Source organism: Mesocricetus auratus, unplaced genomic scaffold, assembly GCF_017639785.1.
Source record: "Mesocricetus auratus isolate SY011 unplaced genomic scaffold, BCM_Maur_2.0 Super-Scaffold_100028, whole genome shotgun sequence".
NCBI lineage: Eukaryota > Metazoa > Chordata > Mammalia > Rodentia > Cricetidae > Mesocricetus > Mesocricetus auratus.
The window spans coordinates 6,716,312-6,743,756 of NW_024429209.1; the positions used below are offsets into that span (position 1 = coordinate 6,716,312).

The following is a 27,445-nucleotide window of genomic DNA, read 5'->3' on the forward strand; positions in this document are numbered from 1 at the left end:
TAGCAGCCCAGTCCTGATCCTGAGTGCCAAGCCTGAAAGCACTGTAGAGTGTCTCTTTCAGATATGCCCCCTCTCCGCGCACAGATGGACTTGGGTCTGAACCTGGATGGAAAGCAGAGAATACATGAGGCTCACATATAACACATTGAGTCATACACTGGAGAGAATGATCTGCCCGCCCTTGGTTTGGGGTCCATTGCCAGACAATGCCCAAACTTGATATACAAGAGAAATTCTTGAAGAAACAAGAGAGTTAAAGTCATGCAAACACGGAGTCCTCTAAATAAACACCATTTCCATGGTTTTAATAAGCAAAATAGGAAACCATTTTAATAACCAAAAAACAGAAACCAGTCTGAATTAAAACTACAATAAGACTAGATTTTAATATTTTCATATCATAAGCAGGGGTTGAAATTGATCCCTTATTTTACATGAAATTAAAAACAATTTCTGTTGCGTTGCTGCAAGTTTGATTTCAACACAGTTGAATCAGTAAAAACCAAAGCTCGTTTCCGATGCAGGACGAATATCCACAATATTTAAAACTGCAAGCACCATGCGGTTCATACAATCTTGTTATTACTGTAAATTTATCAACTAATACAAACTCAAAAACAAACAAAAAAGCATCCAGCCAGCAGCGCCAGCAAATTCAGATGGGAACTTAAAAAAGTACGCTTTCATTTTGGTATTTTCGTCAGTGCAACTAAAATCCTTTTACTGACCCGCAGAAATGAAAGTAACAATAAAGAAAAACACCCAGACCTCCCCATAACAACTGTACAACCTAAGGGAGTGGGAACACCACCAATAATTCTCCCTGCTATCCCGACAGCAGGGAAACACATAATGCATTGGTCTAAAGAGCACACTTGAAAGTTGCAGCATTACTTGCCAATGTGTGGGTTTCTGGTACATTCTGAGAATGGCATTTAGTTCGGTAGGAGCTCAGGTCACCATTGAGAAATAGCAAGAAAATCCTTTCACCCTCAGCCCTGGCGGGAGGGGCTTGCAATTAGCGCCTTCCTGGAGGATGGCAAGCCTGACTCTTTAAGATGCAAAGCCAAGGAGCCAGTCTCTTTCCTTTCCTTCTTTGGGGGTGGGGTGGGGGCGGGGAGGTCAATTTGGTCAGAAGACCGGGTAGAGCACGCTCCTGCACCCAAAGTGTGGATACCCACAGCTGTCTCTCCCTTACAAGCTTTCCCTCAACACCAACGAAACAGAAAACTAAAGTGGGAAGGAAAAGGGGACCGAATATCCAAATTCCAAAGGTTCCCCGGGACAAAGTTGGTTGTTTTCTAGCTTTCGTTTATTTTTACTTACAAACAAAATGCCATAATAATAAACCCAAACAAAGACTCAGCTTGCTGCTACGTTCTCAGTGTGGTTTGGCCGGGCGGGTAATTTACAAGCCGGCCGGCGACTGAAACTCCGCTCTCTCGCAGCCGCAGGAGTTTTGGAACTGCATCCCTTCTCACTCAAAGAAACAAGGGGGTTATGATCCATGATCAACAACATGCTAAAGTTAAACAAGAAAATGGTACAAAATAGAAATTATTACCATACATGTCCAGCATGCAGGATTAATATTTTTAATGCAGATTTTCGTATTTTTCTATATAATCGAGCAGGCAATAAAACTGATGAGTTTTTTTTTTTTTCTTCGCGCGCCGAATGTCCTAACTGAAGCCGGCGTCTCCGGCTGAGAGCCAGTGTTCTCCGGACTCTGGACAGACAGATCTGTCTGTTCTTCCTTCCTTAGCTCAGCCTTGCCTCTCGCTCTCGGGGACTCCAGAGTCCCTCTCCTCTCCTTTCCTCTCCTCTGCTCTTCCTGGGGCGAACTGAGCTCTGGGCTGCGAATCAGCGGCCCTGGCACTCACAAAGTTCCCAGAGCCAGAAGTGTCCAGACGGCCTTGGCGACTCCTTGGAAAATGCCTCGAGGCCTTCCAACCAGGAGAAAAGTTACTACGGGACCTCCCAGCCTCCCCGGTCTCTCTGACTCTGCCCAAAGTCTAGCAGACTGCGCTGGCCTGCGCAGCTCTCTTCTGAGCCAAGGTTGTCTACCCGCCCGCGCTCCTGCCCGTCGCCCGCGACCCGCGAGTCCTTCCTCCCTCTCTCTTTAAGTCAAACAGGTCAAGGCCGGGGCCATGGCAGGGGCAGGGAGTCCAGGGTTAGGGGCACAGGACAGGGAGTCAGGGCCAGGGCAAGGGCGGGGGCCGGGACCCGCCACGACTCACAGAAAGAACTCGGGAGAGGAGGGGCTGTCGCTGGTGGAGCCCGCCTCTCTGAAGCCGGAGTTGGCGAGTTTCTCGCACTTGACCTTGTAGGCGTCTCTCTCTCGGGCCAGCCGGGACACCTCCTGCTTAAGCTGCTCCACCTGCTGAATGAGCTGCGTCTTCTCGTTCTCCAGGTGATGTTTCTGCTGGACGCGTTTATACCTGCACGACTGGGCGTAGCCCCGGTTCTTCAGGGTCCGCCGCTTCTGCTTCAGGCGGATCACCTCGTCCTTGGTGAAGCCCCGCAGGTGGCGATTCAGCTCACGCACCGACATGGACACCAGCTGGTCGTCTGAGAAGCGGTCCTCCACGCTCCCGTTGCCACCCGCAGCCGTCGCTGCAGCCGCTGCGTGCGGTCCCGGCCCCGGGTGGCTGGTGGGCAGCTGTTGCGCGGGACTGGCAGCACTGGACGGCGGCGGTGACGCTTGGTGATGGTGGTGATGATGCGGGTGAGCGTGCGGGCCCAGCTCATCGTGAGCCACACCGGCTCCTGGGTACCCGTGGTGAGGGTGAGGGTGGTGGTGGTGGTGATGGTGGTGCGCACTCCGGAAGCCGTCGAAGCTCTGCAGCGGTTGTGGCACTGGGTGCGAACCGATGAGCGCCTCCACGGCGTCCTCGGGCGTCAGGTTGAGCGCCTCAGGGTTCATCTGCTGGTAGTTGCTCGCCATCCAGTACAGGTCCTCGAGATGAGTCTTCTGTTCGGTCGGACTGAAGCTGGGCGAAGAAGGCACCGAGCTGCACGGTGTGCTGAGCGGGGTGGACGACACCGAGCCGGCCGGCTGCAGGCGTGTGCAGGGCCGGCCGGGACGCTCCGCACGCCCCAGCGGCTCCTTTTTCACGTCGAACTTGAGAAGGTCGAAGTCGTTGACATACTCCATGGCCAGCGGGCTGGTGGGCAGCTCTGGCCCCATGCTCAGCTCCGCGGCCATCGCTAAAGCGGAGCCTCCGCTGCCGCGGGGGAAACTTTGCGGCCGGCCGGCCCGGACTCGCGGAGCCAAACGCGGGGGCGAAGAGCGGCAAGCCGGGGTGGCGGGGAGCCGAGGGCGCTGCGGGCCGGGGCCGCCGGCCAAGCCTTTGTCTGGGGACGCGGCGGCGCGCCGGAGAGTCCTCCCGAGGCTGCCTGAGCTGCCCCGGAGCTCGGGGCTGAGGTCGCGTCGGGACCGAGTCGGGTCGAGCTGGGGCGGGGTGGAGAAGCAGGCGAGGTGCGCGTTGGGGCAGAGGGGAGGCGCGGGGCAAAGCGGCCGCCGCTCGCTCTCCGGCTCTTTGGCTCTAGGGCTTTCTTGCTTGCAGCCGCTCGCAGCACGGCGGTGCAGCTGTGCAGGAGCTGGCGCCGCCGCCGCCGCCTTTTATCGCTTCCTGATGTCACTGGAGCGCGGGGGCCCAAGCCGCCCGGCGTGTTGGCCAATGGCAGCACGGCCCCCGCGGCCCAGCGACGCTGGGCGGGGCGTGCCTGACAGCTCCCCCGGCCCCCCGCGTCAGCTGACTGGAGGCCGGAGGAGCCCCGAAGCCGCTGAGGCCTGGAGGAGGGCTGGAGCCGAGTGGGACAACCGGCCTGCGCCCAACCCCCAACCCCCTCTGAGTTGAGGTCCCCGTACACTCGCTTTCCGTGCGCGCCCCACTTCTAGACCAGACCGCTGTTCCCACCCCCCTGCCTGCACTCACGCCTCCCTAGATACTCTTTGCACTCCCACCCTCAGCCCGTGTCACCCTCAAGTAGGCTCAGAATAAGCGCCGGGATGACGCCTCCCCGGCCCTTTGTTCCCTAGCGGCCCCCGCCCAGTGGGCGACGCTCCTTGTGTCCTCGGCGCCGCGGGCCGAGTGAATGTGTGTCGTGCGTGCCTGTGTTTCTGGCGGTCTGCGCAAATGTATGCGGTGGGGGAGGGCGGGGCTGGGGCTCCAAGAGTTCTGTTCAGACCCAACTCTTAACCTCTTGGAAGGTTCCTCTCCTGGCCGGTTCGGTGACTGAGCTCTGAGACAGTTCCACTGGTCTCGCCGCTCCGTTCATTTACTCCCCTCCCGCCCCCCAAATGCTCCCAAGGAAGGTAAACAAGAAAGAGTCGGCCCAAAGGTTCTGAATACCTTTCACTGGCCAGTCGTTTAGGAACCTGAGAACTGCGAGGCTCGGAGCCGAGACCAACACCGGTCGGTGCACCGAGTGACTCTGAGCTGCGGGGGAACGGGGCCCTGTTTTTGTCTGAACGTTTTGTAAGGATTAAGCTGATCCAAGCTTCTGCAGGCTGCACGGCGGTTCAAACAGGCATAAAGTGCGACCCCAAGTGGCCACGGTGCGCAACGGCGCCCTGAACTGGTTGATTCGGTGCCGGGAGGCTTGGACGGCACCTCGGACCCACGCTGGTCTTACTAATTCACCCCGACCAAGTCAGGCCTGAAGGCAGGTTGTGTGTGCCCTGGAACCTAGGACAGACTCCCCTGAAACTGTGCATAGGTCATCCAATCTCATCTTCGAACTCAACCACTAGCTCTCTGCGGTCTCTCTGAAATTCCATACCCAAGCCTTCGGGATGTGCTTGTGGGCTACTCCCCTCTCGGGAAGGTACTGAGCCTGAAAGATCAGTGTGCTAAAATGAAAACGCCAAGTGGAGAGGGTCCTGGGCTACCGGGTGAGAAACCTCTCCTGAGCGCAGACAGGGAGGCGGGAACGCAGCACACTAGGCTTTTAGACCCGGCTGCAGAGCGCCGACGGAGCCTCCCTACCCTGGGCCAGAAGGGTAAGAAATATGGGACTTTCCTGAGACCCCAATTCCGATACCAAAAGCGAGTAGATGCCGAATTCGCTGGATCCGGAGACCCGACCCGCCTCCCGCGTCGCTTTCTGCTTCCCAGCTAAAGACGCGGAAAGAAAGGCGGCCGAAAGCGTGCCAGGTGAGTGTGTCCTGGATGCCGGCTGCGCAGGACCAGTTGGCCAACATCGCGCAGGGGTCCAGTGGCCCGCATCAATGACAACAAGACCAGAATCAGGACCAGTCGGCCAGCATTACGCAGGGGTCCAGTGGCCCGCATCAATGACAACAAGACCAGAATTTTTTGTTCCTCTTACAGTTAGAAGGAAAATTTTGCCGCCGGTAAATAAGAAAAACCTTTTTCTCTAGAGTCCCTAGGAAAGATGGGGCAGACAGTGGTCTTGGGAGCCTATTTTTAACAAATGAATGTGTTTGAACCAAAACTTGACCTAAAATGTTTAGCTCGGTGAACTGCTGAGAAAATCTCCTCAAACCCTTGGAGAAGTGAGCTCTTTGCAGAAATGATTCGGTCGCCTAGGCACAGAGCCTGGGCCATTCGCCTCAACTCCCCACAGGAGAAGATGAGCGCTAGGGACACCTTGTCCCAGCTGAGGTCGCACAAGGAGGGCGCACGCACGCTCGGACCTCGGCTCGGCAGGCAATGGGACGTTTTTGAGGCTATTTCGGGTTTAGAATTCCAGGTCTCTGCAAACCGCGGTTCCAGCCTGGACCATCACACCCGGACTCTCCTAACACCCACAGGGCTCTAGCGTTAGCTCCCGCCCTCCGAGTCATCTGAGACCCAGCGCTTCCCCAGTGCGCGCCTCACTGCACACCCTCCCTCCCGGGAGCACCGCAGAGGGCAGCAGAACGGTGCTTGCTGTCTTGGCCACCACCAAGGACTGAAATCCACTTCTCAAGAACGTGGCCCTAGAAGAGGACTCTTGCGGCCACAGACCAGTAGTTGCAAAACCCTAGTACGTGCCCCCTCAGGGTTTAGATTACTTGGCCTTTGTCCGGGCAGTTTTGCTCCTCTTTGTCCCTGTGACTATCTCTGTTGCAGCCACTCTCTTCCTCTGGGCTTTAGCTGAGCTATCTCAGCGACTCCTATGTTCACTTCCCCTCCCCCCAACCCGTTTCTGTTCCCGGGGTAGCCCCTCCTTCCCGAGAGAGAGAAGGAGAGAGAGAGAGGAGGGTTGCCCCAAGTGAAGACCTTTGCTCACAGCCTATTCCATTTCATGGTCCAGCCTCCCCCATTCTAACTCCTGACTTGCTTTGCTGCTGGGTCTTGAAACTGGAACTCCTGGGCAAATAACCTTTCTTTCCAGACTGCCACCTCAGTCTCAGCATCCATCTACGGATTCTTCCCGTTCCTGGGTATGACGGGATAAAGGATTGCTCCCCAACCTGAAAGACATGGGAGGTCGAGAGGATGCTGGGGCATTTTGACTGAGAGCTTGATGGAACGTTGGGATGGAGGGAGTCCGAGAAGCAAAGGGGAGAGGCAGGAGGCCCAGGCAGCCTCCAGCGAGCCTAAGGGAAAGGAAAGCAGGGATTGCCAGTGGCTAGAGCCCCTCTATACTGAACAGTTCCTATCTAGCGCCTTAACTTAGCTTTGAGTTTGTTTTACTCCAAGCGAACCCGGCTGCATCATCTTGGAATTTTTTAACTACACCGCAATGATACAGGAACTCTGAGGGTCCTAGACACAGGACCTAGGAACACTCCTGTTCTAGGGGAAGAAATTACTCTCCGAGGCATTTGAAGAGTGAGAGGCGGAGCATGAGGTTCTCTCCGCACTGCCTTCGTGGCGATTCTACCACCCATCAGGATAACCTGATAAAAACGCAGTGGCACACCTTCCTGCCTGCGCTTCCAGACTTGGGCGGCGCCCTGGCACCTGCGTACTGCGCTGAAGAGCGCGGTTCATCCCGGTTTCCCGGAGGGCTGCAGGTGCTTAGTGAGCGAATAGGTGGATCTGCAAGAGTAAGAGTGAGCTTATGTGTACTGGGTGGGGAACCACAGCTCTCAGCGTCCTAGATAAAAGGTCTACCATCCAAGGTAGCCAAGCAAAAGCCCTTGCATTCAAGGGCCCCGGATCCTGAGGAGGGGGCTAGCGTTTGGAAAGAAAAACTACAGAAGCCTGCCTTTGAACGTTCTTGTTATCTGCACTTCTCTTGCAAGAAGCCCTGAGGTCCTTCACAAGACCCCAAGAGAAGATGTCCTGTTGCCAGCCAGAAAACCTCGGGAAACCTACAGCCCCGGGGATGAAGGCGTTGAGTTGTTCTGCCTTACCTCTCTTCCTCCCTCCTGACAGCAGCTACCACTTCCGTTTAATCTGGCCGGCCTCGTAGAACCGCCATCAGAGTCCAAACCAGCACTTCCATAAAGGTTTTGTACTATGCTAGATCCTGGTAGTCGGGCCCAGTGGCAACCATAGTTATACCATCTGCTGGAGATGGAAATGGAGATAGAGACCCCTCCCATCCACCGCAGAGGAGCAGGGGTCTATACTACAACAGAAATGCCTGTTTGCTTTCACTTTATTTTGGTGTGTCTGAGAGAAAATTTTAGGATACACACAGGCTCACATTCCATAACCCACTGAGCAGTAAGGCCTCAGAGAGATGTTTCTCGATAACACTCACTTCCGCCCACACAGGAATTTGAAATGCCTTTTATGATTCACTTTGCCATTGGATTCTGATTCTTGCATCTCATGGGCAGCAGCTATTACTATTCCTACTTTGCACAGATGAGCAGGCAGGTAGCTGGGGATACACATCCCACCCGTAGAGGTCCCTGCGTGGGCAAGGTCATCACCAGCTCATCCAAAGACAGAGGGAGGCTCACAGAGGTTAAGTGATTCATTTCAATTTACACAGAGGTAATAAACCAGAATTCTGACTTCAGAATCCTGTGCGGTTGGTGGAGGGTTCCTCTACCCAGAGTAGGCAGTATCAGCCCCAGGGATCCCTGTGCCTGTACAGGTCTCCAGCTGCTGTCTCTCTGGGGATTTCCAATTCTCTGAGAGCCTAGTGACTACTCTTGTCACTAATGAGCCTCTTCCCAATTATAAAGGAAGTGTTTGACTGCTGTTTTGTGGATGCCACAAGAATTCCTGGGTTCCTTCCCTCCCCTCCCCTCTCTTCCCCTCCCCTCCTCTCCCCTCCCCTTCCTTTCCCTTCTCTGATTGTGTGAGGACAGCAAGAAATCAAAGCAAACTGTAAGCCAAAGGAAAGGTTTGCAGTCTTCCCATCCTGTCCCTTACCCTTGGCCTCTGGATCACTGATGTTAGCTCTGAATCTCAGCCCTGACTTTGGTGGTCCTGCCTGTGTCCTGAGTTTGACCATTAGTATCAATTCATCTCTCTTAAATATCTGAGAAATAAAAGGAGTGGGAGACTAAGAAGGGGGGGCATGAAAGATAGAAGAAAGGGGGAAGGAAAAGAGGAAGATGGGCAGAGAAAGATGAGGGGCGAGAAGAAGGATGAAAAGAAGGGGGTGGCTTGTGGTCATGAGAAGGAGCTGCTCGCAGCCACAGCTGGGTGAAGGCTCCCCAGTGCCACCCCCTTCTCACCACACCTGATTGTGACCCAAGGCCACCATTTCACAATCTGAAACCACATCCTAGTTTTCACCTTTCATAACCTGACCAGAATAGGTGTCTTCCTCCACCTCCACCTCCACCTCCACCTCCACCTCCACCTCCACCTCCACCTCCACCTCCACCTCAGGAGCCCTCTAGTTCCCCATTTGGTACCCCCCCAGCTCATCCAAGCTTCCCTCATCCATGGCTTAAAAGGCAGCAGAGGCTTTGGCTATGGACTGATGGACTTTTGCTTTTCCATGGAGCGATAGAACTAGCTAGTCTTCATCTCTGAGACCAGTCCTTCTGTCTCCACTTCTCTGCTCCCTCAAGGAACTGCATGTGACTGATCCCACAGACTCTAACTGTACTTGTCCCCCCACCCCTCACTAATGCTCCAGGCACACCAGTTCCTTTGTGTTCCTCCACCAACTAAGTTGTTTTCAGCCATGGGTCTTTGCACATGACACCACCCTCTACCCAGAATGACTTGGCTGCTTACCTCTGAAGGACTTAGACAAGGTAGGATGGGGATCTGCCCAGGCTTCAGGAGGACTTGGGTTGTAGCTGTGTTTGGGAGGAAAGGGATCAGAAGAGATCCACAGCATTCTGGGAAAAAGCACATATCATAGTGTCAAACAGCAAGGCTTAGGCCTCTATCCCTCTGGAGCTTTTGCCAGGTGGATCAGGGTGACCTCAAGTTTGAGAGAGGCCTCAGGAAACAATACAGGGGAGGCCAAATGTGGTTTGATCAGTCAGTCCAAATTATTTTCACTTGAGAAAATGAGTTAGAAACACAGATTATTAAGCCAAACGGATTACTGAAACACACTCAGAGAAACAACATGAAATGACCTTGAGCTCCTGGAGGCTGTTTCTGGGTTCCCAGTAACCAGCATAATACCCATAGCAGAAGGGATTCACTTGTAGTTATGGAATAAATGAATGAGTGGGTGGGCGAATGAATGAGTGAATGAGTAAAGAATGGGGCCAACTCAGAGATGTGCTTACCGTCTCTGAACCCTCAGACCTCTCCTTCATGCCCCAGGACCTTCCTCCCCCTTTTTAGCATTCAATCCTGAATCAAGTCTCATTCCTTCATTCCAAAGAATAACCCAAGGAATGGAGCAACCCAGTTCCTCTAACCCGCTGGCCTTGATTTCACCTTCTTTGCCTGGATGCTCTTCCCACTAGGGAACTGATTTCTAGCTACTAAGGAAGTGAACAGCACCCTTCCATTGCAGAAAGCTGATAAAATGATGCTGATGCTGGACTGTGATGAAGCCTAGGCTTTGGTCAGGCAGGAACTGCTGTGGCCACTTTAGCTCTTTTACCCTTTATTCATTGTAAGAAAAAAACACACAAGATCAACAATGTTGTTTGTAACATCTATGTCTCCAGCCTCAGCTAGCTTAGTTTACTCTGTAACCCCCGTGCCAATATACCCACACCTGCTTCTTTCTTTTTAACATATGCGCAGCATTCTGACCAATAGATGCCCTGTCCTTTTTCTTAAAAGCAAGTCCCATACTGATGGGCACTTACGGCATTTCTAAGTTTCTCTGTTGCAAACGATGCTGTAACCAACAGCTTTTATACACATGCCTTTTTAACACATGTGCAACTATTTCTCTTCAAAGCTAGAAAAGGGATTGCTAGATTGAAAGATAGGCATAGTATCAATGTTAATATTGTCAAATTAGCCTCCAACAAGATTGTACCAATTTAATTTCCCATCTAGAAGCTAGGATGGTAATCCATCAACAATGGATTTTTATCAAGGTTTTTCATTTTAATGTCAATTCTGCAAGCTTTGCTGGGAGATGAGGGCTCCTCCATGCAGGAAATTGCAGACTTTGCCATTGCAGCTGGGAAGGTGTTGTGGTGACAGTACATTCACAGTGCCATCAGGGCTCAGGCAAATGACATCTGGAGGAGAGGTAGTAGCAGAGAGGGCTGAAAAGAGGAGGTGAGACTTGCCTGCATCTTTGGAGGCTGAGCAGAAATTTATCAAACACAGAAGCAAGAAAACTTGAGGGGAAGAATCCCTATCTCCTGGGCCCCAGGGAGTGCTGTTCCAGAGAGGCTGGAGACAGAGCCGCAGAGTTCTGCAAGAGCCAGCACTCCAGTGACCAAAGAACTGGAGCTCTGTCCCAGGAGCCAGCTAATCATCTCCACATGGGCAGGTATCTTTTTCATTCACTGTGAGACACATAGTAGGTGTTAAACAGACATTTATGGAAAGACAAAGAAGGATCTTGACAGTATTTAAACAGCACACTTCATTCTCTAACATCTCTTGGTGGCAGAAGCTGCTTGCCTTCTAAATACTGGAGAGACATAGAGACAAATCCAGTCTAGGAACCCTCTGCTAGGTCTCAGCCCCCATCTCGGCCTTGTGCCAGATCCTTTCACCTCTGCCTGTTAGAGATTGCTTTTGGTTTCTGTGTTGACAACCCTTGTTTCTGTGTTTAGAGCGGCTGTTCAGTGCCATTTCCTGATTTAATATCGGTCCCGGCACAGAGCGAGGATGCACAGTTAGCAGATTTTGCTCCAAGTATTTTTCAAGCTCCCTTTTGATGTAAGGGTTGGGTTTTCAGCTTCCCTGATCTCGACAGGCACGCAGTGGGGAGGAGGGGCTGAGGGAAGAAGGAGCTCAGAATAGGAGATGGAGGGGAGGGAGCCAGGAACCTGAGGACCCCTGGCAGAGCAGATCCACACAGAGAGCTTAGCAAAGACAAGGGTAAGCAGAAGAGTCTGAAGCAAGGCTACCACTGCCCACTGTGTGGCTGGGAAGGGGGACACAGATGTCTCTGTGACATAAACAAAAGGCTCAAATAAAATAGCATGGTGCAACTCAAAACACCAGGAGGCAAAGCCAAAATTGACCTGGGTCCCCACAGCACTGGGTTTTGATGAAACTTCTACTGGACCCAAGGACTTCTGTGAGATTGGACTAAACACTTTTTTTCCTCCATTAGGAACTAGTACTGTGTTACGGCAAAAAGAAGAAAACTTAAAAAGGAGCAACTGATTCAAGTTGAGTGTGGGATGGGGAGTGCTGTGTACACAGGGGAACACACAGACCCACATTTGAGGACAGGGTTCAAGAAAAGACCAGCATTTCTTGTCACTGATACCCCACCAGCACCCCGCCAGCACCCCCAGCACCCCATCAGCACCCCACCAGCATTCCTATCAGCATCCCCACCGGCATCCCCACCAGCATGCCCACCAGCACCCCACCATCATTCATAAAATTACTGGGTTTCATTTCTTCCTCTTCAACCACCCATTTGCAGGATTCTCCTTCTAAGACCTTCTGTGTCAACTTAGGTCTTCTAAGAAGCAAGCAGAAGATTTACTAGGGTATCACTGGGAAGGAGGAAGGAAGAGACAGCTGGATAGCCAGGGAGTCCACAGACAGCTGTGAAAAGAGTAGAAAGGAAGAGGCTGAAGCTTCAGTCAGAGACATAGAAATTACAACAAGCTCCTGGGGCTGTTGAGGGTTCCTATCTAAGGGAGTGAACTGGTGCTGAATTATGGCCTGGAAGCAGCCAGAAGTACAGTGAAGGGTCAAACGCACAGGGTACCAGGGCAAGGGCTAGCCACCCACTGTGATCCTTCAACAATGCTCAGGAAGGAGACATACTCCAGGCTCTCGGTGGCCACCCCTACCCTACATCTTCCACCGGCTCAAAGCAGATTTCCCCAAGTACTTATCTTAACAGCAGTGAGCATCTTAGTGGAGGTTTTTCCATGCAAAAGATGAGAAACAGTTAATATTTCTCATTTCATTCAATTCTCTTCCGTAACCATGTAGATACGCATAATGACCATAACTGCTTCCATTTCATAGACAAGGAGCTAAAGTTCACATTAAACCAATCACTTGTCGGAGGCCACGTCTATCAAGTGGTACAATATAGATCCAAAGTCCCTTCGGCTCTAGCCTTTGCTCTAAGTACCTCTATGCAGGAAAAAGTCCACAAAGGGAATATGAGAGGCTCCTTTCCGTCTGTGGACCCACCTCTCCTGTTACTTATTCTCCTTCTGATCTCCTTAGGGTCCATGCCCGCCTGCTTCCAGGCTGGCCTGCTAGTCCACTCCAAGCAAGAGACACAAATGTTCACCAGAAGTAAGCACTGTCCAGCATCCACATATCTGTCTCTTTCCTAAGCGCCCCCTCCTCCAGGAAGCCCTCCTTGACTTGCCTATGTTCCCATAACCCCTTATGTATACAGTGCACCAAACTCTTGTTACATTTGCGAATGTGGGTGCTCACAGAGGGAAGACTGGTCTAGGACAACAAAAGGACATCTTTGGAAGGCATGGGACCCTTGCAGAGAAAACCATGACCTTGGCCCATGGAAGCACAGCCTGTAGTCCAGGGCCCGACCACCAGGGGCCTCAATATCCCGGGGAGGGGGGTGGCTAGGTGGGCCCTTCTCTTCCCTGTGGCAAGCTGCAAGTTAGGACCTCCCATCCCAACTTTCGGGCAGGGCCCAGTCCAGGCCTCGCATCAGCTTGGCTGCCAGTAGCCCAGTGGGTAGCCACTGCTAAGGAGGAGAGTTATTTTTATTTATTTCTTCTTAATCATGAACTTAATTTAGCTGCTAATCAGGTTACCATGGTGATTTGCACGGGATTTACAGCAGTTTCCTAACGCGCCTTTTTCCTCACTCTTTTAGTAAACGAGTAAAATTTGGGCACTGCGAGGAACATTTGGGTAATGTGCACAGTGACTGCCTACTGACTGTCCTAGGACAAGGTCAACCACATCAGCTGCTCATTTTTCTTTCACCTCGCCTCATGTGCTTAAGAGTCAGTCGTGACTCTGGGCAGGCCATAGGTACCTCTCTGTCCTCTCTCCAAACCTGCAGTGGGTCCTGTGGCCCACCAGATGAGGGCCGGGGCTTCGGCACTGCCTTCAAGGTCTGCCCTCTTGCCTCATTTTCCAGCCTCTCCCTGCATGTTATTTATTCCTCTGTATCTTTGTTTGTGATGTTCCCCCAGGCCTGGGATATCTTTCTCAGACATATGGGAGCCCTTACTTCTTGGAGCCCTCTGGAAGAGTTCATCCTTCCCCTCTGTACTGGGGAAAGTGGTTCTAACTTGTCTGGGGGTGGGGAGTCACCATATCCCAAAATATTATCTGAAAATACATTTGAGCATTGACACTGGCATGGAAGTGGGTATTATACCAGCCAATGCAGGGGAACAGGGCAGGGAGCCAGTAGAAAGAGAGGACACAGAGCTCGTATCTTGACACTATTTTATGGTCTGGAAGTTCTGCATGCATTCCATCCAGGCAGTCAGGGGACAGGGAGATTCTATTCATGTTCCTTCTGTCTCACCCAGGGACTCAGAAACACTCTTTTCTCAGACCAAACTGAGTACCCCATTCCATCCCCCACAGGGGCCTTCCAGAAGGGACAGTGTCTCCAGATTGGAGACCACAGTTTCCAGGATCTCCCTGAGGACCTCAGGGCTGGCTGCCAATCAGACCTGGGATCAGCCATAGTCCATTAGTGAATGCCCCGGGTGCAAGGCGCCAACACAGCCCCCAGGCAATGGCGCCAGAGGCTGCCCAGGGAACCCAAAGCCACCTTCAATCATTATCTTGGCTTTTGTCATCAGACAAACTGGACCATGGACTATAGTCTGTTTCCTAGGTGAGCAACCGCCCCCCTACCAGGTTCCACCTCATTCTGAGCTCACAAACTAACCCTCAGTGTTGGATGTGGGTACAGCCCCCACGGGAGGCCTGGCCCTTTGTAACATCCCACCCTGCCACTGAGGCAGTTTGGGCTTCTAAGTTTCTACCCTTCTCTGAGATGCCCTTATCTCCTCTGGAGATGGGGCTGTAGCAAGAGGAGACTCTCGGCCTTCAATAGCCAGGGCTACATGTTAGATCCAGAAGAATTGGCTCCCAGATGGGCTTTGCACCTTTTGTGTGATTTTGCTTCACTTTTGAGGCCCTGGAAGGTGAGGTTAGCAGGCTGAGACACCTACAGTGGTGACAAGAAGGGGACTGCCTATATGACAGGCCAGGCAGGCCCTGAATGACTGAAGCCACTCTGGCAGGCATAGGTGCCCACCCTACTTCAGTACCCTACTCTTTCAACCTGGTCAGAGCAAATCTAACTCAGGAGAGATGGGAGCGGAGATGGACTGAAAGGTTCACGCAAGTGCCCAAAGCTGGCAGAATCTGGGGATCTAATCCTGACTCAGTGGGATATTTACTATGTGAGCTTCAGCAATTCACTTAACCTCTCTGGGATTTTTTTTCCTTTTCTGGGTAAGTGAAACCCCACCTAAGTAAAGATTGGACGTTATGGTCTCCAGTTGCACCTCCTGCATGAAAGCTTGTCAGTCCTGGGGCGTCTAACAGGAGAAGGGTGCCTTGGAAAGGTGGGAGAAGAGTGCAGTACCTGCTCCGGCCACTGGGGGCTGACTTACTCCACCCTGTGCAGATCTTTAAACTACCAGGTGCCAGTTCCTACTAAAGGCTTAAAAAGCACCCAGTGTGGAAAGGAGCAAGGAATTCCTCCTTTGACAAGTCACGGGTTGCACAGCACTGTGTCTAAAAACACAGGCTCTGAGCCTGATGTCAGAGTTCAAATCCCAAGTCTGCATTTACTCACTGGGTGGCCCTTGAGCAAATTGCCTTCTCTTCCTTCCATGTCTTAAAGAGGCAAACAGCAGTAGCCTTGACAGACTGGTGAGTAAGAGCACCCTGTATACTGACCGTGCACCAAGCACTTCCCTATCTGTTACTTCTCAAAAACATCATAGTAACATTCCAGGATGCTGAAAGGCAGAGATGAAAACTCTCACCTGGGCCTGCTGCTCTAAGCCAGCGTGTCTGCCACCAGCCCCTGCCCATCCCCACTTCTGCTCAATATGATCGATGTTCTCAACTGACTTGTTTTGCAAAACAAGTTCATATAGCAATGGAAACAGAGACAGGAGTAGGAGTTAATTAAGGGCAGGGTGAACCACACATCGATCCTAACATCGTTAAAAGAGAGACAACCAGACTTTAGGATGTGATTCAACAAGGAGAACGCAACACCATCTACAAAGGCTTCTAGCCAAAGATCGAATATGACAACACCCTAACTACCGGCTTCTGGGAAGCACTGGGGATGAATGGAGGAGCCCACTGAGCAGCACCAGGGGGAGGCCATCAGCCACATCTGCAAGGAGAGATGGTCTGAAAAGTGCAAGACCAAGAGATAAGCAGAAGTTCCAACAGAAACCCCACTGCATTTTGAAAAAGAGAAAAAGTGACATTTCTCTTATTCTCAGTGTGGACTAAGAGAACGATGCCTATTAAATGCAATTGCTGATAGCATGACCCAAATACCCATAATATAAAAATGTATTTTTGAGAAAATTTGGAATATCTGAATATCAAGCAAGTATTGGATATGAAAAGAACAGTTATTTTTACTTTGCTAAATGTGATACTTGGTATTATATATGGACATGTTATAAGAAATTCTAAATCACGATCAGTTAGTCATGGCTTCTAAAATATTTAGGTATAAACTGAACTGGTACCTAGGATTTGTTTCAAATACTCCAGCAAGGGGAGAGGAAGCAGAAGGGCAGCTGGTGAAGGCAGATCACCAAGTAGGAGGGGCTACAGATACAGGGTTCAGAAGCATTAGGAGTGAACACGGTTTGGCCCCTTGAGACAGAAGGATCTGAAAGGCCTCTCAAGCCATTGGCCATGCAAGGAACAGCATGTCCCTTGCCTATTCTCAGACCCTGGAAGAAAGTGAACTTTTGCATACCACCCAGAAACCCAGTCACTATTTGTTTGCTGACTCTTCCATCTATCATCTATTTGTTCAGTTAACACATCTGCTTGTTGAGAATATACTACGTGTGAAATGCAGAACTGGTCATCCTAACACTGTGGCACTGCTAAGGTTGAAGGGATAGTTCCATGCTTGTGGAATCTACCATTAAGAAAAAAACATCTCTATGAAGCATGAGCAATCTAAATAAGGATAGTTATGAGCCATGATGGCATTTCACATGGAGGACATGACTTGATCTGGCCTGAGGGATGTTCAGGGATGCTTTCTCTGTAGCATTTAAGTATAGACTTGAAGGATAAGATGGGCATGATTATGTAAGGAGCCCAGGAAGTTCAATGAGGCAAAAAGAACAGTAAGAGCAAATGTCCTGGGGCAGCAAGGAGCAAGGAATCGGGGAGACCACAAAGGAGTAGCTAGGACAGAGAGAAAGGACAAGTCAATTAAGGAACACTAGAGGCTGAGAATCATTGCTTTTGACCCAAGAGAAAGTTCTCTTCTATAAACACTATGGCACACGGAGACAGAGGCATCGGGCCTGCTAAAAGATGTTCCTACAATGGGTCAAGGCAAGAACTGGAAAGGTGTGTGCTCATGTTGTCTAGAGAAAATGTCAATTTCTATCAGGAATTTTTGTTGAGGAGCAGGGTAGAAAAGAATCCAGCTCACTAGGGCAGAGAAAAGGTCATGGCAAAGAGGGTCATTGGAACTACCAAGTACGTAACATTCCTTATTGGGATTTTTAAATCTGGAGGAAAGCAGACCCAGGCTCCTTTCGTGTTCCATTTTGCAGCCAGCCACAGTCAAGGACAAGACATGCTAGGCAACTGCAGGGCCCCTTGACCAGTGATTTATGGCCCCTAAGACAAAGGCTTCTAAAGAAAAACCCCTCACAAGTCAGATATGTTGTTGAACAACTGAAGCCCACACATCTGAGTGGGCCCATCATTTGGAAAATGGGCCAGGCTGGCATGAGCTGAACATGCCTTCACACATGTCTTTGTTCATGGTAAGTGGGCACAGAAGACCAGGAGCTGAGAAGAGAAGCCCCATTTTTCAGATGAGGAAAATGAGTGTTGAAAAAGACTCACCCAAGGTCAGCAGTTGGGAGAGTCAACCTCCCGTCTATGTGAGTCCTAAAACTGTGTGCCTCAGCGCTGCATGTGAGTGGCTCCCTGGAGCTTTCTGCAGCTGCCTGGTATGGTTGGTAGATTCCTTAGGGCTCTCTATCCAGTTTTCCAAGATTGGGATGCTGATGTCCCCACAGGGGCAGCAGAGTGGCTTCCCACCCTAAACTGGCTCTTTCCCCTCAGAACCAACTGCTTGCATCCTTGTCTGGAACAATGGTTCTCCAGAGATATGCAAGAGGTCAAGAATGACAAGCCCCAGACCCCAAACCATGCAAAGCATTCTGGGTGCCTGTGAGAGATGCCTGTGAGGCAGCACTCCACAGCTCATGTGTGTCCCAAGGGCATGCTAGGCCCTTGCCTCCAGAAGCACCATGCTTGACTCAGCTCTGTCGTCCAGAAGTCTGGCTGGGAATGGGACAATGGATGTCTATTGAAGAACAGGGCAGACCCTTGGCACAGGGGGTGGTACAACAAACCCAACTTGAAAAGGAAAGTGAAAAGATGGGGAAAGACTTAAGGGACAATATTCACTGTCAAAAGCAGGCAACAAAACCCATTTAAAAAACCCACGTAAATGCAGTATTCATTTAATCGTGTAAGGGAGCAATCAAACACGTGAGTGCAGCAAAGGTTCTCGATGGAAATGCAAGTCAAATGCTAGCAGTCATATTTCTGTGTGCTTGCCTATATTTTAAATGTTTTCCTCCAAAGTGTATTAAAAAGAGCATATAGAATTCCAACAAATGAGAAAAGTCCATCACTATATTATTTGATAACTGTTTTGAGTAAATATTCAAGTTTGGGGCATTGCCTGCTTTCCTGAACCCAGAGATAGCTGCGGGTGCCAGCCAGGGCCCTGACAGTCTGTGAGTGTGGAGGAGCAGCCATGATTCTGCAGACCCCAGGATTCACACCAGCAGCCTCCAGCCAGTTCTCTATGCAGGATGCAGAGAGCTGATACCAGGCCTAAGAGCCATCTGCCAAAACCCCGGCATCACCAAGTACATTTCCATGACTCTTTCTCCATCACAAGTCAGTAAATCAAAGCCCATCTCATACACAAGGTGGGCCTTTTCTGGTAAAACACAAAAAAACTTAATCTTTGGTCCAGAAGCAGTAGATTGCGGCGGCAAGCCGGCAGCCAAAACCATTAATCTTTGCCGCGTTCCCCAACTGGCCCGAGCAGTAAAGAAGATAATACCCCAGCAGAATCAGTGACCCACTACAAATTGGTCCTGAAAGGTCCACCAGCATAAATAGACTTTTGCTGATCCAACACTTGTTAGGAACCCCAACAAAGAGACTATTGGCTCATCTGATGAGCCGCTTGCAATGGGCCCTTGCAATGGCTTGTGATGGATGACCACCCTCCCTTGAAGGGGAAGATGCAGCTCCTGGTATGGGGCCCTTTCTCATCTTAAATTTGTCCTCAATAAATCACAGGTGCAGAGAAGCCAGCATCAGTTTCATTACACCTACGTGCTCCTGTATCAATCACGCTACTATGGCGGCCTGTCTAGGCACCGTTCATTTCAAGTGGCTTTTTCTGTCCTGATTCTGTTTCCAGCATGATGCACGCCTCAAATGGGCTGCAGCCCGGTGGGAAGGAGGAAGATGCTTCCTTCTGACGGCCTCTGCTCCCTTGGCCTCAGCATCTATTCCCTCCTCCTTCTCCATCCATGAGTCCCCAAATGGGTGTCATTCTGAATTCAGTCCCCAGTCCCCAAGTAGATAGCTTAAGCTTTAAAATCAGAAAGTCCTATCTTCAGAGAATGGCTTCTGACACTTATCAATTAAAAAAATTTCCTTTGTCTCTGAATCTGTAAAATGGGATTATAACATGCCCCCGTGTATACCAAATGCAGTGTTGTAGGCAAAGAACCCACCACAGCACAAGCACACAGCAGATCTTTTACTGGAGTTGTCCTGATCCCTGAGTATTTCTGCTTGGATTCAGACTGAAGAGGAAGAATTGCAAAGGTGGCTAATGCCGATGCTTAGGCCCTGTGAAAAAGAAACTCCACTATTCCTCTGCCCCAAGCCCAGGACTGCTCCTAAAGCCGGCACAGGTGTGCCAGTTACAGCCCATAATTTATGAGGATTGTTGCCATATTTTGTCCTGCTCCTTTTATTGTAGGCAGTTAAGATACACTTAAAACTAAAGGCATCGACAAACTCATAGACTTTTTCTTAATGTACATAATCAAACACTTTAGTGTTATTAAATGCATGTATGAGACTCATCATAAAAACTGAGAAGTTAAAAAAATCACAAATGACACAACTGGTGTCTTTTAAGACAAGTTCTAAGCCTATTTCCCTATAGCCACCAGAGGCAAGACCTGCTACAGGCTTCTGGGGAGGGCACAGCCCCCACCACCTCTGTTGTGGGTGGATCACTTAGGGGCAACCCTGCTAATCATTAACCAAATGAGCATGTCTTAAACAGAGAGGGGAGTGCAAAGGAGCCCTGCCTCTCTGAGATTCTCAGGAGCCTCAGACAGAACAAGTTTTTCAAAAGGACACTTCCATTCACTCTAAATCCACAAGAGAGTAGGAGTGACATAGTCATTTGCCTGCAGAAGAGTTGGGGAGGGGGCCCAAAGGAGATGCAGAGAGACAGGAGGAGAAAGGAAATAGGTAAAGGGGGAGGGAAGGGGAGGAGCAGGCAGAGGAGGGGAGGGGAAGGGAGGGGAGGGGAAGGGAGGGGAGGGAGCTCCAGGACACAAGGAGACAGGGAAAGATAAAGAGGATGAGAGACAGACTTTACTCCAGGGCACCGTGACTCACCAGTGATGCTAATTGGCTCCAAATTTGAAGACTGATTCCACAGAGCCACAGAAGGAAGCCACCTATCACAAAGAATGGACTAGACTAGCCATGGTGGTGGTGGTGAGACCTACAGGTCCAGCCTGACTATCTACACATCTTTCAGTCATGACTCTTTAATCTCCTATGCACTCTAGAAGTAGCTACTATGTTTCACGTGTTCAAAGATGTACACTTTCCTTAGCCAGGTTTAACATCTCCAAAGCCCCTGTTGCCATCATTGTGATTGAACAGTGAGTGGTCTTGGTGTCATTCTCATATCTGGGAACATACATCACATCTTTAGAATGGGGATTTTTGGTTTAAAAATCCTTAGGATGGAGGAGGGGTGTTGAAGAACATGGACATCAACAATGCTGAGTCTGTCTCTAACTATATAGTTTTATAACTACCTTAAGCAAATTCTTTTGCTTGCATTCCCCCATTTAAAATATAGTCACAAGGGTGTGTGATCAAAAGCTAAATAAACCCAAGAGTTCTTTCTATAAGGTTACAATTAAAGTTGCAAGTAGGAAGAGAGCATTATATGACAGTTTCATTGACCAAGGTTCTGTTTCCCTTAGCATCCCCTGAAAACATGGTACACCATAGAAAGCACCACAGGTCCCATCCTTTAGAGCACCAGTTCTCAACCTTCCTAATGCTGTGAGTCTTTAACACAGATCCTCGTGTTGTGGGGACCCCCAACCATAAAATTATTTTCGTTACTAGTGCATAACTGTAATTTTGCTACTGTTATGAATCATAATGTAAACATCTGATATGCAGGATATCTGTAAGTGATCCCCGTGAAAGGGTCATTCAACCTCCAAAGGGGTTGCAACCGCTGCTCTAGATTAACAAACCCAGGCGCCTTCATTGCTCTCCCAAAGCCACATCAAAATCCAAAGCCCCAGGTCTTTCTGATTCCAGGCCTCACACCCTTGGCCATTAGTGTTAAGCTTTTTTGGCATCTCTGGGGTCAGACCAATAGAGGTTCCTATGCCAGTTTTGGCACTGAGTGCTTTGTGACCCAGGACAGTGACTTCTAGTCTTGTATTCATGACACAGAGATGCTACAAAGACATGCTTCTCAAAGTTCTGGGTAAGAAAGTCCATGTATGAAGCGGGTCAGCAAGGAAGTAGGCCCCAAGAATGCCCCAAGATGCCTAGAGTGCATGCATGGCACACCCCTTTTGCCTCATCACTAACTAATGAAAGACATGGATGGCACCAGTAGCCCTGAGCTGGCATTGGTACAGAGCCCTGACTCAAGACAAACCAGTTCCATATATACCAGGGCGCCATGCCTGAGGAATGCTCAGCCTTCCTTCCCACTAACAAAACCAAAACCACAGTAACAGTAATGACAAGGGACCTGATGCTCTTACTATTATACTGTTATACTATTTACATCTAAAGAAGGAGAACTGAGCAGCATATGAGATTGCCTTGAGGTGACCTGGGCCCACCCAGAGAACAGAACTTTTACCAAATTAACTTAAGACTACTTGTAGTGTATATAGAACTGGTTTATCCTGAGGTGACTGATGAATCCCTATTCAGTGTGACTGGAAAAGTTAGTTTTCAAGTGTCCACCCTAGTGATAAATAAAACATGTTTACTGTAGAAAATTGGAAGAATATTAACAAGACTTAGCCACATATAACCTCGCTGATATGAGTAGGGTGTGATTTAAATGCATGCCCCCAAAAGTTTGATGCTGGGTGCTTGGCCCACGCTGTGGTGATAATGACATGGAACCTTAAAGAGATGGGCATGGGTGAGAGGTCCTTGGTCACATTTTGTTTCTTTCCATTCTTATTCTGGTCCACATTTTACACAGTTGATTCATGCAATGCTATATCTTGATGGGTTTTTCTTCGTCTTCTTTTTGCTTAGCATAAGCATTTCTCCACATTCGAAACTCTTTAACAGCTTCATTTTTATTGTTGCTCATTTTACTATTGAATGAGTGGACCATAATGCACCAAATGTCCTCCTATGCGTGGGATTATCTGATTCCAATGCCCTGGTGGAGATCTGTGTGCCTAAAATTTTGCTTATATTTGTATTCCCTTGCGATAAGTTATTTACGGTAGCATTACCGAGTCAAATGACTTGGACATTTTCAAGACTCTCTGTTGTTATTAAATTGCAATTTATTCTTAAGAAGTTTGAATCTACCCTTCCCAATATTGAGTGTTAACTTTTAAAAATTCTCTCTAAGTTGGGTAAGTGTATGATTATCGGCAAAGCTGTGTTTACTAGTCAGCCCGGGCTCTTTATTTCCAACCTTATTACATAACTGTATCTATCTGTCTTAAGACAATAGCAGTATAGCTAAGAGTTCCTGCTAGACAGTGAGACTTGTGATAGAAGTCATCTTTATCCTTTACCTCCCCTCAAGACTCAGGGTCCTATGCTGGGGGTGCGTGATAAGAGACAGAGATGGTGGACAACTTCAAGGAAACAGTTTCTTCCAGACACAGCAGGGCAGGGTTACACATGGACACACAGACACTGTGACAGCAGGGACATATAACCTGCAGAAGCGGAAGCCAGACAGAGTCGTCGCAGCACCGAGAAAGGGAAGTGGGCACACTCTTAACTAAAAAGCTATTTGCAATTGAACTCTACCAGGAAAGGGAAAATCAGTTTTGTTTTGTTTTCCAGCGGCATGCCACTGGGTATATTAACCACACTCCAGGCCAGGCTACATGCTCAGGAGCAACCAGGCAACACAAAACAGAGTCCATGGAGTTTTTGTGTGTGCTGTTTTGATTTTTTAAGATAAAGAAAGAAATTGACTGGGAGGGAAGTGTGGGAGAATATGGGAGGAGTCAGGGGAAGAGAAAGAATATGATCAGAAAATATTATATGAAATTCTCAAAGAATAGCTAAAAACATAAAAAGGGAGTCCCTGCTTAAGCAAGCTATTCTACTTTGAATCCTGATTCCCCACTTGTATATGTAATGTATATGTGTATGTGTATATGTGTATGTGTATATGTGTATATGTGTATGTATATATGTGTGTATGTATATGTGTATGTGTATATGTGTATATGTATATATGTGTATGTGTATGTGTATATGTATATGTATATGTGTATGTGTATATGTGTATATGTGTATACTATAATCATCCTGAGATAGAGGAAATCATCCTCCCCACTTCTCAAAACATTACCTTTCCTCATATTTTAATAGGGATGAGGCAAATAACAGTAGTGTCTTTGTAAAGAATGTGATAGATCTTAGGGAAATAATATTGCCTATGGCAAAGTTCAATGAGTGTTATCTACTTGATTTTCTTTTGTAAATTTTCTTTCATATGTTCCTCACTCTTCTATTGAGATCCTGAAGGTTTTTTGTTTGTTTGTTTGCTTGTTTGTTTGTAATCAGTATTGAGGATTGGACCCAGGGCCTCACACATGCTAGGCAAGTGCTCTACCACTGGACTATGTCTCTGCCCTTCCTGTTGGGATTTTAATAGCTTCATTATTAATTTGAAAGAATTCTTATATGAAAGACGAAATCATTTGTCACTTGTGAACAGTTGTCAATTGACTTTTAAAACGACAGTTCTCTCTGATAGTCCCGTGAAATTAGTTTGGAGCGCTCCTGGCTGGTAAGGCTATAGGGAGGAGCAATGTCTATAAGCAGATGTAAGAAAAGCAAAGTATTGCTGGGCGTTGGTGGCGCACGCCTTTAATCCCAGCACTTGGGAGGCAGAGGCAGGCGGATCTCTGTGAGTTCGAGGCTGGGCTGGACTGATAGCCTCCAAAACAATACAGAGAAACCCTGCCTCGTAAAAAACCAAAAAAAAAAAAAAAAAAAAAAAAAAAGCAAAGTATTGTGACTCCCAACTCCCAGTGATGTACTAGCTACACATGCCTTCCGTTCACAATGGTGCCGTCTTATACATGAGGTAGGAACAGATGAGGAAGCCCTCATGAGGCACAGACAGGGTGGCCATGGCTGAGGTACATCTGTGACTAAACCCAGCACGTGGCTCTGTGTGCTGGGCAAGAAAACCATGGGTTCTTCTGAAGCCATTCTTCCTTAGTTTATAAGGATATTTTGGAAACAACAAAAACAAACGAAAAACCCACGGCTACTACAATCTCCATTTCACATCTCCACTTCTGTATACTCAATGCTTTTCTGTCAATAAGGGAGCGAGAAAGCCCCTGCTTTGTTTTCATTTTTTATGTCTATTAAAAATAAACATGCTGAGAAGCTGCCTTTTAGCTCTTTATCAAGCCTCAAATGACATGTAGCCCTTGTCAAGTCAGCGTTGACGAAAGCAGCCAGCACAATTTGCGAGACATGGCGAATAAACCTGGTGTAGGGCGGGTTTCCCCTCCATTGATCAAAACAGTTTTTGCTGAATTGATGGGCAACCAGAAGCCTCCTCGATCCTGCCAAGGCTACGATGTGCCTTAGCAGGAAACTGCCCCCCAAACAGCCTGCCTGGTTCAACTCACAGGGCACCAGGCAGAATATTTCACCTGGAAAGTGCACAGATGGACACATCTCATGCCTAGTCAATTTAATCAATACTTTACTTGCTTTGGAAACTCGGGCGTTTACAGAGAGCAGAGCCACAGTGCACAGTAAAGGAGCGTTAAATTCTAATGGGCTTTCTCTGAGCTAATTAGTGACTTTGCTAACCGGAAGCTTTCTTTGTTAGAAAACACACCCTGGCCTTGAAAAACGCAACTTTCCCTTCCCCCCCTGTCTCTTTTCATCTTTTCTCTTCCTGCCCCCTAGGAAAGGACTTCCTTCCTCTTGCCCTGCTAGAATGACTAGAGTTTTGTAATTTTGTTTTTGTTTTTTGTCTTTAATTGATTAGCATGGCATTTTATTTGTAAGGACCAGAAAGAGAAAGAGATGAATTTCTCCTAAATCCTACCTGTCACCAGCCTGACAGGAAACAGCGCTGTGGAGGGTAAACACTTCTCTCAGGAAGAGAGCAGACTGAATGCCCCTCCCACCCTCCACTCCCCACCCCTTAGCACGGTAAATTTGGTGATTATAAATCAAGCAATCTCAGGTACAAGCAGGGTCCCTACTCCTGGCTAGGAGAACGAGGCCCAATCATTTGTCTCCACAACGCACAAACTCCAAAGCCCTTGATAAGTCTCAGCCATAAAGCTGATTACTAACAGGGGCAGTTGTAGAGGAAAATCTTTTTCATTTGCAGACGGGAAGGGAACACGATGAAGGGTAAGAAGGAAGAGCTGAGCAGGGATGGCTATAGCCAGGAGGGTTTTGTGCATCAGAATTGGAAGTTGGATACGGAAGTAGAATTGCTCTCCCTCTCACTTTTCTGCCTCGTTGTCACTGTCCTCGTCTGGGTCTCTCTGTCACTAGCTCCATCTCTACTCTCCTGTCCCCTCTGAGTACTTGATGAAGACACCCTGCCTGGAAGTAATTGCATTCAGACCCCTGAGTCGCACTTAAAAGTCTTTGGGACTGATGGAGATAAATCCCGGCAGGCTTTTGTTTCCACTCCAAGTGCCCCCTGTCATTTATTAGACGAATTAAAGTATCAATTTCTGTTTAAACATTAACAAGGTGATGCCAAATATTAGTCAGTTCCTAATAATTTTGAGGGATTAAAAAGATAATAAAAGTAATAGTCCATTACATTACCTACTTCAGCAAGATTGTAATGAACGTAATAAATTCTGGATCAGGGTTGTAACAACTTCCATCTATTTAAAATGAATTTGTAGGGTTACTTTCATTAACTATGTATATGGGGAAAATGATCTGACATATTACTTTAAAAGAGCTGTAAAACCGATTAGGAGAAAATATGCTTTCCAGACAGGGACGCTGGTCACTGGAGGCAACTACATCCCTTTGAACATGGACCGGAGCAGCCCAGCAGGTCAGCCTGTGTCTTTCCTGAAATACCTGCCCCTTGCTCTGCACAGACCATATCAGCAACACTGCTGGCAAATGAGGGAGAAAGAGCCTTCATTTCCCCTTCTCCGTTTTCCTCCTCTCCCTAGATACATTCCCACTAGGGAACCAAGTCCAACTCTGGGAACTAGTACAAGGAATCAACCCTATGCCTGAGGCCCAGCCTGTCCTTTGAGCACCCCAGGGAAAAGCGCCACATTAAAGGGGCCCATGCCCTCATTGCTAGAGGAGACAGGGGAGCGAGCACTTGACTGCGCCACAGAAATTACTGCTGTACCTCGAATGCCCGCTTCATTTATCAATTTCATCGCAGAAAAACCCATATGACTGCCTTGTTCAGTCGCACGCTAAATCGAGCCACAGAAAGCTCCCCACCACCAGTCAACTGTGTTATGCACGGGCCTGGATAGAGTAACTTGAAATACCAGTAATGATTTATACTTAATTGAACTCCTAAGTGATTAAAGTGGCAGTAATGAATGAAGAACACTCTCCTCATTCGGGCCTGCTCTGCACAGCCTCTCCAGGCATCACAGCACTGGCCACCAGGCCTTGGGAAGTGAGCAAGGATGGCTGGCTGAAGCCTGCTCATTCCCTGAACTCCCCCAAGCTGCTCATCTGGGTCCTGGCTAAATTGCTCTCACTTGCAGTAAATGACTCCATAAGCACCGAATCAGACCATTGATCCTTTTTATTAGATTACCCAATTGGAAGGTTAATGCATTTGCATTTGGCAAACGGAGTCGGTCAGCCTGAATCCCACACAGGGATGGGTGTTTAAATGGACACACGCAGAGAACGACTCTGTCAACATATTGATTCCTTGGCAGAAGAAGCCAGATCTCATGTTCTTCCTATTCCAAAGAAGCCACTCTGAAAATGCACTGGAGAGGGAGAGGTCTTCCTCAGCAGGAGGCCAAGAGCCCTCCCCACCCTCAACCTCTGCATCCCACAAAGTTTTCTGTCCCTCAGGAAACAACAAAGGTACACAATGTGTGTATCTTAGACCAGGAACCTTGCTACCTTCTCTAAGTGAAGGAAAAACAACAGGACTTAAATCAGTAACAACACAGACCTCAGAAACCAAAACAAATCTGGACAGTCAAAAAACTAGGCTAGGGCAGACA

At 48.8% G+C, this 27,445-nt stretch overlaps 1 protein-coding gene and 1 long non-coding RNA gene across 2 annotated transcripts in view; both read right to left on the reverse strand.

The window, feature by feature from the left end:
- Nucleotides 1-360: 360 nt before the first annotated feature.
- Nucleotides 361-3,215, reverse strand: Mafb (MAF bZIP transcription factor B). The gene has a single exon (XM_005082648.4). The coding sequence runs from the start codon at nucleotides 3,206-3,208 to the stop codon at nucleotides 2,237-2,239; it is 972 nt and encodes a 323-aa protein (XP_005082705.2). The 5' UTR covers nucleotides 3,209-3,215; the 3' UTR covers nucleotides 361-2,236.
- Nucleotides 3,216-8,764: 5,549 nt separating this feature from the next.
- Nucleotides 8,765-27,445, reverse strand: part of LOC110343263 — a 184,818-nt gene continuing 166,137 nt past the window's right edge. The window contains exon 12 of the long non-coding RNA XR_005871520.1: nucleotides 8,765-9,217. This is a non-coding gene — a long non-coding RNA (uncharacterized LOC110343263). The remainder of the gene's footprint in view (nucleotides 9,218-27,445) is intronic.

What these genes read in the sequence shown, in the direction of transcription:
- Mafb (XM_005082648.4), bottom strand. Translation starts at nt 3,208, where the DNA reads ATGGCCGCGGAGCTGAGCATGGGGCCAGAGCTGCCCACCAGCCCGCTG.